Source organism: Oncorhynchus masou, unplaced genomic scaffold (assembly GCF_036934945.1).
Source record: "Oncorhynchus masou masou isolate Uvic2021 unplaced genomic scaffold, UVic_Omas_1.1 unplaced_scaffold_7915, whole genome shotgun sequence".
Classification (NCBI taxonomy): Eukaryota; Metazoa; Chordata; class Actinopteri; order Salmoniformes; family Salmonidae; genus Oncorhynchus; species Oncorhynchus masou.
In genome coordinates, this window is record NW_027014387.1 from 3,756 (window position 1) to 13,638 (window position 9,883).

At 45.5% G+C, this 9,883-nt stretch overlaps 1 protein-coding gene across 1 annotated transcript; it reads left to right on the forward strand.

Moving 5' to 3' along the window:
- The first annotated feature begins 253 nt into the window (after positions 1-253).
- On the forward strand, positions 254-5,236 carry LOC135537479 (1-phosphatidylinositol 4,5-bisphosphate phosphodiesterase beta-4-like). The gene is made up of 7 exons (XM_064963625.1): positions 254-338; positions 1,732-1,885; positions 1,977-2,029; positions 2,249-2,314; positions 4,193-4,308; positions 4,444-4,519; positions 5,098-5,236. Exons 1-7 carry the CDS (start codon positions 315-317, stop codon positions 5,221-5,223), a joined length of 615 nt encoding a protein of 204 aa, XP_064819697.1. The 5' UTR covers positions 254-314; the 3' UTR covers positions 5,224-5,236.
- The last annotated feature ends 4,647 nt before the right edge of the window (positions 5,237-9,883 follow it).

Sequence of the window (9,883 nt, forward strand, 5' to 3'; positions counted from 1 at the left end):
TTTTTCAAATGGCAAAACTAAAAACACGAAGTAAACCGAACTCTTCGGTCCTTTAAAAAACCTGCTGCCTGTCCGTGCGTGCTATAGCTTGGAAAATAAATACACGTGACTCTGGAGAACAACATAAAGAAGTTAAATCCCCTTTGTGTTTTGTTTCCTCGCCACGATACCGACGAGTATCGCGATGCCCGGTATCGTCCCGGCCCTAGTATAGCCAGCTTATTGATGAATCTCCTGTCTTCTCCCTAGCCATCGTGGACGCCCTGTCGGACCCGAAGAAGTTCCTGTCCATAGCAGAGAAGAGAGCGGACCAGATGAGAGCTCTGGGGATTGAAACGGTACCGACACCTGTTTGATCAATCACTATTGATTCTGTTAGCCTCGTACTGTATACCCACTGTAGCCAGCTGTTCCATTCTTGGCTACAGCGCACACAGTACATCATCACTGTGTGGGACATGTCTAATGTAAGGTCCCTGGATAAGAAAATGTTCTTAGGGGTGAGTTAGGTGAAAAGGTCAAATATCACTCAATCTCGAGCATCTATATGGAAATGCAATACTGACGTTTTTTGCAAAGTGCGTGAGAAAGATTTCCATCGATGGTCCTGAGACGGTCTCTCTGCCTCTCTCTGCCTCTCTCTGCGCTCTCTGCCTCTCTCTGCCGCTCTCTCTGCCTCTCTCTGCCTCTCTCTCTGCCACTCTTCTGCCTCTCTCTGCCTCTCTCTGCCGCTCTCTCTGCCTCTCTCTCTGCTCTCTCTGCCTCTCTCTCTGCCTCTCTCTCTCTGCTCTCTCTGCCCTCTCTCTGCCTCTCTGCCTCTGCCTCTCTCTGCCGCTCTCTCTGCCTCTCTCTGCCGCTCTCTCTCCCCCTCCCTCTCTCTCCTCCTCCTCCTCCCCTCCCTCTCTCTTCCTCCCCCTCCTCTCTCTTCCTCCCTATCCCTCTCTCCCCCCTCCCTCCCTCTCTCTCCCCCCCCTCCCTCTCTCTCCCCCTCCCTCCCCTCTCCTCCTCCCCCTCTCCCTCCTCCTCCTCCCTCCCCCTCTCTCCTCCTCCCCTCCCTCTCTCCTCTCCTCCCTCTTCCTCCCCTCCCCTCTCTCTCCTCCCCCCTCCCTCCCTCTCTCTCTCCCCCTCCCCTCCCTCTCTCTCCCTCCTCCCTCTCGCTCCCCTCTCCCTCTCTTCCTCCTCCCTCTCTCTCCTCCCCCTCCCCTCTCCCCCTCCCTCCCTCTCTCTCCCTCCCTCCCCCTCCCTCCCTCCCTCCCCCCCCTCCCCTCTCTTCCCTCCCCCTCCCTCTCTCTCCTCCCCCCCTCCCTCCCCCTCTCTCCCCCTCCCTCCCTCTCCTTCCCCCTCTCCTCCCCTCCCTCTCTTCTTCCCCCCCCTCCCTCTCTCTCCCCCTCCCCCTCCCTCTCCTCCTCCCCCTCCCCTCCTCTCCCTCTCTCCCCTCCCCTCCCTCACCCTCTCTCTCCTCCCTCCCTCTCCCTCCCTCCCTCTCTCATCCTCCCTCCTCCCTCTCTCCCCCTCCCCCTCCCTCCCCTCTCCCCTCCCCCTCCCCCTCCCTCCCTCTCTCCCCCTCTCCCCCTCCCTCCCTCCCTCTCTCTCCCCCCCCTCCCTCTCTTTCCCTCCCCTCCCTCCCCTTTCTCTCCCCCCTCCCTACCTCTCTCTCCCCCTCCCTCCCTCTCTCCCCTCCTCCCTCTCTCTTCCTCCCCCTCCCTCTCTCCTCCCCCTCCCGCTCTTCAGAGTGACATAGCGGACGTGCCAAACGAGAGTTCAAAGAACGACAAGAAAGGGAAGGTGAACGCCAACGTGAAGACCAACGTCACGCCACAGACCAGCTCGGACCCGGCTCAGTCCTCTAAGTCTGCCCAGAACAACACCACGGAGACCAAGAAGGGTACGACACACAGATACACACACATGCGCACACACAATCTGAGACCTAGCATTGGTACAATTGAGACGTTTTCCATTTCTCTCTTTTGTAGATACAAACACCCTCGTGCCGCATGTGAACATTGATGACTTGAAACAGATGAAGGTAAGACTAGCTCACCTCTAATCATAACCATCACAGTTCCTGTGGTTTCAGCACCTTTCCCAGTGGTTCTGCGGTTTATTCGTTTCTCATCAGCTCGTGGTCCTGCAGGAGAAACAGGGGTGGCACTGTCATTCCTCACACAGTCTGTGTCTTTTAGCTTGCTGTCCTTTTGATTTAGCCAGTTCAGTCTCGCTCCAATAACCCGTTTTCTCTCCTCAGACGTACCTTAAACTGACTAAGAAGCAGCAGAAAGATCTGAACTCTTTAAAGAAGAAGCACGCCAAGGTGGGTTGATGTTTTAGGAAGCTCCTCTGTTGACAGATCCCAGAGCGATGACCAGGACAGATCATTCATTCTGAGGTCCTTTCTTTTCATCATCCACTGTAGCCTGACCCCTGACCCCTGCCCCCACAAACACACACACATTCATACACGTACACACGCACACCCACAGCATCATGTAGCCTAAGATGGACAATGTTTCTCTTTGATCTCACCAGAGGCTTGCTAAGATGACCCCCCCCCTCACACACACACACACACACTAGCTGGACTTCAATCACTAATACCTCTGTCCTTATGAAATCCCGTCTCATGCAACAGCCTGTGTGTTTAAAAATATATATATTTTGGTTCGTACACAAAAGAGATGAACTCTTGTAGGGTTTACCATAGCAACCAGTCTGCCGTCTTCGCCTGTTCTGTTGTATAACAGTTATGATACTGACTGATGTTTTACAACTCATGTACCCAGTAGTTTCATATGTTCTCCTGATGTTTTACCCAGTCGTTTCATATGTTCTACTGATGTTTTACAACACATGTACCCAGTAGTTTCATATGTTCTCCTGATGTTTTACAACACATGTACCCAGTAGTTTCATATGTTCTCCTGATGTTTTACAACACATGTACCCAGTAGTTTAATATGTTCTCCTGATGTTTTACAACACATGTACCCAGTCGTTTCATATGTTCTCCTGATGTTTTACAACACATGTACCCAGTCGTTTCATATGTTCTCCTGATGTTTTACAACACATGTACCCAGTAGTTTAATATGTTCTCCTGATGTTTTACAACACATGTACCCAGTCATTTCATATGTTCTCCTGATGTTTTACAACACATGTACCCAGTAGTTTAATATGTTCCACAGATGTTTTACAACACATGTACCCAGTCATTTCATATGTTCTCCTGATGTTTTACAACACATGTACCCAGTCGTTTAATATGTTCTCCTGATGTTTTACAACACATGTACCCAGTAGTTTAATATGTTCCACAGATGTTTTACAACACATGTACCCAGTAGTTTCATATGTTCTCCTGATGTTTTACAACACATGTACCCAGTAGTTTCATATGTTCTACTGATGTTTTACAACACATGTACCCAGTAGTTTCATATGTTCTCCTGATGTTTTACAACACATGTACCCAGTAGTTTCATATGTTCTCCTGATGTTTTACAACACATGTACCCAGTAGTTTCATATGTTCTCCTGATGTTTTACAACACATGTACCCAGTAGTTTAATATGTTCTACAGATGTTTTACAACACATGTACCCAGTCGTTTCATATGTTCTCCTGATGTTTTACAACACATGTACCCAGTCGTTTAATATGTTCTCCTGATGTTTTACAACACATGTACCCAGTAGTTTCATATGTTCTCCTGATGTTTTACAACACATGTACCCAGTCGTTTCATATGTTCTCCTGATGTTTTACAACACATGTACCCAGTCGTTTCATATGTTCTCCTGATGTTTTACAACACATGTACCCAGTCGTTTCATATGTTCTCCTGATGTTTTACAACACATGTACCCAGTCATTTCATATGTTCTCCTGATGTTTTACAACACATGTACCCAGTCGTTTCATATGTTCTCCTGATGTTTTACAACACATGTACCCAGTAGTTTAATATGTTCTCCTGATGTTTTACAACACATGTACCCAGTCATTTCATATGTTCTCCTGATGTTTTACAACACATGTACCCAGTCGTTTCATATGCTGTACTGATGTTGTGTTAGTCCTCTGCTATATGGTTTGGCTGACTGCAATGCTAAATGACTTGATTAAGAAAGGTTGGGCCAAGCTATCTCAGTTCTGATATCGTCATTAATATGTGGTGTTTCGTTTCAGGACTGCACCATCATGCAGAAGTCCCACTGCACCCAGGTGGACAAGATGATCGCTCTGCACGACAAGGAGAAGCAGACACAGGAGAAGCTGCTGGAGAAGGCCATCAAGAAGCGAGGGTAAATATCAGGACCTGAAAGACCAGTCAGTCAACCAATTAATGATAATGAAAGGCTGAAAGAGACATTGAACTTAAACATTCGTTCTGGGATATCTAGCACAACGCTATGTTGTATCTTTCTGTCGTCCTACAGAGAAAACAACTGTCTGGAGTTGAAGAAGGAGACTGAGAGTAAAGTGGAGAACCTGACCACAGACCACAAAACCAAGGTAACCTTGCAATGTCCGGCGTGCAAACATCTCGGAGAGCAGTGGAAAAAAGTGATTCACTTTCACTCTAGTTCTCCCTCATTGGAATGTATATGATTGTACTGCTGGGTTTATGGTGTTGGACATCACTAAGGAGTGGTCAGAGATGATATAATGTATACATGTTTAGGGTGTAAGTGTGTATCCTGTGGCCTACAGGTGAAGGACATCACAGCCCAACACACTAAGGAGTGGTCAGAGATGATATAATGTATACATCTTTAGGGTGTAAGTGTGTATCCTGTGGCCTACAGGTGAAGGACATCACAGCCCAACACACTAAGGAGTGGTCAGAGATGATATAATGTATACATGTTTAGGGTGTAAGTGTGTATCCTGTGGCCTACAGGTGAAGGACATCACAGCCCAACACACTAAGGAGTGGTCAGAGATGATATAATGTATACATGTTTAGGGTGTAAGTGTGTATCCTGTGGCCTACAGGTGAAGGACATCACAGCCCAACACACTAAGGAGTGGTCAGAGATGATATAATGTATACATGTTTAGGGTGTAAGTGTGTATCCTGTGGCCTACAGGTGAAGGACATCACAGCCCAACACACTAAGGAGTGGTCAGAGATGATCAACTCCCACAGCAGTATTGAGCAGGATATGAAGGACATCCACGTGGTCCAGCAGTGTGAAACCTCAAGAAACTACTGAGTGGAGTCCAGGAACAACAGACTCTCTCGCTCAAACTGATCCACGAGCGGTGAGAGAGAGACGCGCCACACGCATGTGCAAGGCGCACAAACTAAACACTGAATCTCAAACTGGTCCAGGAACTGTAACACACAGCCAGAACAACTGACCCGACTGCTCAAACCGGGAAATTCTGAGATTTTCCTTGGGACACCACGCATGCATTATTTTATAGGCGTGATGTCCCTGAATGTCCTTGAGTGTCTTAATTATCTGACATGTGAACCCATCTTGGGCACTTTGAGCTGTGAGTTTGCCCTGTCAGGTGTACTTGATGAGGGTCCTTACCAGGCCTTGTTTGTTGTCTCATTCCCTCTCAGGCAGAGCAAGGAGATGCGGGCCAACTCCAGGCCAAGACGTCCATGGAGAACAGCAAGGCCATCAGCCAGGACAAGACCATCAAGAACAAGGCCGAGAGGAGAGGTGGGTCACGCTGCCGCGCCAACTAATCACTCACTGACCTATACTGCATGGAGAATATACATGGAACTGCCAAAATAAAGGAAACGCTGAACCTTTTCACGCGCGTTCCAACAAACGGGGGTGATCATTCTACAGTGGTCCCTAGCGCGTCCGGATTAGAACGCTTATTTAGAAGGTCCAGTTTCGATTGACGCAACAGTCAGCGTTTGAGCTAGCCACACTGTTTGCGAACACCAGTCTCAACGACAACGGTGAACAGGCGGCTCCGGGATGCTGGCCTTCTAGGCAGAGTTCATCTGTCCAGTGTCTTTTTATGTCCAGTGTGTCGTTTTATTGGCCATTCTGAGATATGGCTTTTTCTTTGCAACTCTGCCGAGAAGGCCAGCATCACGGAGTCGCCTCTTCACTGTTGACGTTGAGACTGGTGTTTTGCAGGTACTATTTAATGAAGCTGCCAGTTGAGGACTTGCGAGGCGTCTCTGTGTGTGTGGGGGGATTTATTTCAACTGACTTATTTCCTTATATGAATTGTAACTCAGTAAAAATCTTTGACATTGTTGCATGCGTTTATATTTTTGTTCAGTGTACTTTGTATCCTACGTTTACTCAAGCGTTTCCATTATTTTGGGCAAATACCTGTAGGTTATGTCAGGATGAATATATACTATGTAGGTCTTACGCACATCCCCCATGTACCCCCTTAAAGATGGAGTCTTTAACGGTGAACCTGCCACGTCCTGTTGTGATATTACAACAACAAAGAAGTTACTGCAAACAACGAACACAGTGTTTTTTCTCCTCGGACGTCATTACACACGCGATAAAACAGTAGCATATGTACTGCAATCTTCTTCTTCTTTGTTGCCCAACGCTCCTCCAGTGCTCCCCACCTCTGCTTTGTCAACAAAACAATAACAACTGCCGTGGGGCGGACAGTGGCGATGTTTCCCCCTACTGTGGGTTCCATCTTTAATATCCCTTTACTGCAGTGAGCTAAATCAGGGTCACACAAAGTGTTTCTTGGTAGTCTTAAACACATCTACTGTGGGTTCCATCTTTAATATCCCTTTACTGCAGTGAGCTAAATCAGGGTCACACAAAGTGTTTCTTGGTAGTCTTAAACACATCTACTGTGGGTTCCATCTTTAATATCCCTTTACTGCAGTGAGCTAAATCAGGGTCACACAGAGTGTTTCTTGGTGGTCTTAAACACATCTACTGTGGGTTCCATCTTAATATCCCTTTACTGCAGTGAGCTAAATCAGGGTCACACAAAGTGTTTCTTGGTAGTCTTAAACACATCTACTGTGGCTTCCATCTTTAATATCCCTTTACTGCAGTGAGCTAAATCAGGTCACAGAGTGTTCTTGGTAGTCTTAAACACATCTACTGTGGGTTCCATCTTTAATATCCCTTTACTGCAGTGAGCTAAATCAGGGTCACACAAAGTGTTTCTTGGTAGTCTTAAACACATCTACTGTGGGTTCCATCTTTAATATCCCTTTACTGCAGTGAGCTAAATCAGGGTCACACAGAGTGTTTCTTGGTTGTCTTAAACACATCTACTGTGGGTTCCATCTTTAATATCCCTTTACTGCAGTGAGCTAAATCAGGGTCACACAAAGTGTTTCTTGGTAGTCTTAAACACATCTACTGTGGGTTCCATCTTTAATATCCCTTTACTGCAGTGAGCTAAATCAGGGTCACACAAAGTGTTTCTTGGTAGTCTTAAACACATCTACTGTGGGTTCCATCTTTAATATCCCTTTACTGCAGTGAGCTAAATCAGGGTCACACAGAGTGTTTCTTGGTGGTCTTAAACACATCTACTGTGGGTTCCATCTTTAATATCCCTTTACTGCAGTGAGCTAAATCAGGGTCACACAAAGTGTTTCTTGGTAGTCTTAAACAAATCTACTGTGGGTTCCATCTTTAATATCCCTTTACTGCAGTGAGCTAAATCAGGGTCACACAGAGTGTTTCTTGGTAGTCTTAAACACATCTACTGTGGCTTCCATCTTTAATATCCCTTTACTGCAGTGAGCTAAATCAGGGTCACACAGAGTGTTTCTTGGTAGTCTTAAACACATCTACTGTGGGTTCCATCTTTAATATCCCTTTACTGCAGTGAGCTAAATCAGGGTCACACAGAGTGTTTCTTGGTAGTCTTAAACACATCTACTGTGGGTTCCATCTTTAATATCCCTTTACTGCAGTGAGCTAAATCAGGGTCACACAAAGTGTTTCTTGGTAGTCTTAAACACATCTACTGTGGGTTCCATCTTTAATATCCCTTTACTGCAGTGAGCTAAATCAGGGTTACACAGAGTGTTTCTTGGTGGTCTTAAACACATCTACTGTGGGTTCCATCTTTAATATCCCTTTACTGCAGTGAGCTAAATCAGGGTCACACAAAGTGTTTCTTGGTAGTCTTAAACACATCTACTGTGGGTTCCATCTTTAATATCCCTTTACTGCAGTGAGCTAAATCAGGGTCACACAGTGTTTCTTGGTAGTCTTAAACACATATGCTGTGGGTTCCATCTTTAATATCCCTTTACTGCAGTGAGCTAAATCAGGGTCACACAGTGTTTCTTGGTAGTCTTAAACACATCTACTGTGGGTTCCATCTTTAATATCCCTTTACTGCAGTGAGCTAAATCAGGGTCACACAGAGTGTTTCTTGGTAGTCTTAAACACATCTACTGTGGGTTCCATCTTTAATATCCCTTTACTGCAGTGAGCTAAATCAGGGTCACACAGAGTGTTTCTTGGTAGTCTTAAACACATCTACTGTGGGTTCCATCTTTAATATCCCTTTACTGCAGTGAGCTAAATCAGGGTCACACAGAGTGTTTCTTGGTCGTCTTAAACACATCTACTGTGGGTTCCATCTTTAATATCCCTTTACTGCAGTGAGCTAAATCAGGGTCACACAGAGTGTTTCTTGGTAGTCTTAAACACATCTACTGTGGGTTCCATCTTTAATATCCCTTTACTGCAGTGAGCTAAATCAGGGTCACACAGAGTGTTTCTTGGTAGTCTTAAACACATCTACTGTGGGTTCCATCTCTTTAATATCCCTTTACTGCAGTGAGCTAAATCAGGGTCACACAGAGTGTTTCTTGGTAGTCTTAAACACATCTACTGTGGGTTCCATCTTTAATATCCCTTTACTGCAGTGAGCTAAATCAGGGTCACACAAAGTGTTTCTTGGTTGTCTTAAACACATCTACTGTGGGTTCCATCTTTAATATCCCTTTACTGCAGTGAGCTAAATCAGGGTCACACAGAGTGTTTCTTGGTAGTCTTAAACACATCTACTGTGGGTTCCATCTTTAATATCCCTTTACTGCAGTGAAGCTAAATCAGGGTCACACAGAGTGTTTCTTGGTAGTCTTAAACACATCTACTGTGGGTTCCATCTTTAATATCCCTTTACTGCAGTGAGCTAAATCAGGGTCACACAGAGTGTTTCTTGGTCGTCTTAAACACATCTACTGTGGGTTCCATCTTTAATATCCCTTTACTGCAGTGAGCTAAATCAGGGTCACACAAAGTGTTTCTTGGTTGTCTTAAACACATCTACTGTGGGTTCCATCTTTAATATCCCTTTACTGCAGTGAGCTAAATCAGGGTCACACAGAGTGTTTCTTGGTAGTCTTAAACACATCTACTGTGGGTTCCATCTTTAATATCCCTTTACTGCAGTGAGCTAAATCAGGGTCTACAGAGTGTTTTCTTGGTAGTCTTAAACATATCTACTGTGGGTTCCATCTTTAATATCCCTTTACTGCAGTGAGCTAAATCAGGGTCACACAGAGTGTTTCTTGGTCGTCTTAAACACATCTACTGTGGGTTCCATCTTTAATATCCCTTTACTGCAGTGAGCTAAATCAGGGTCACACAAAGTGTTTCTTGGTTGTCTTAAACACATCTACTGTGGGTTCCATCTTTAATATCCCTTTACTGCAGTGAGCTAAATCAGGGTCACACAGTGTTTCTTGGTTGTCTTAAACACATCTACTGTGGGTTCCATCTTTAATATCCTTTACTGCAGTGAGCTAAATCAGGGTCACACAGAGTGTTTCTTGGTAGTCTTAAACACATCTACTGTGGGTTCCATCTTTAATATCCCTTTACTAAATGCAGTGAGTTCCATCTTTAATAATCAGTGGTCACACAGAGTGTTTCTTGG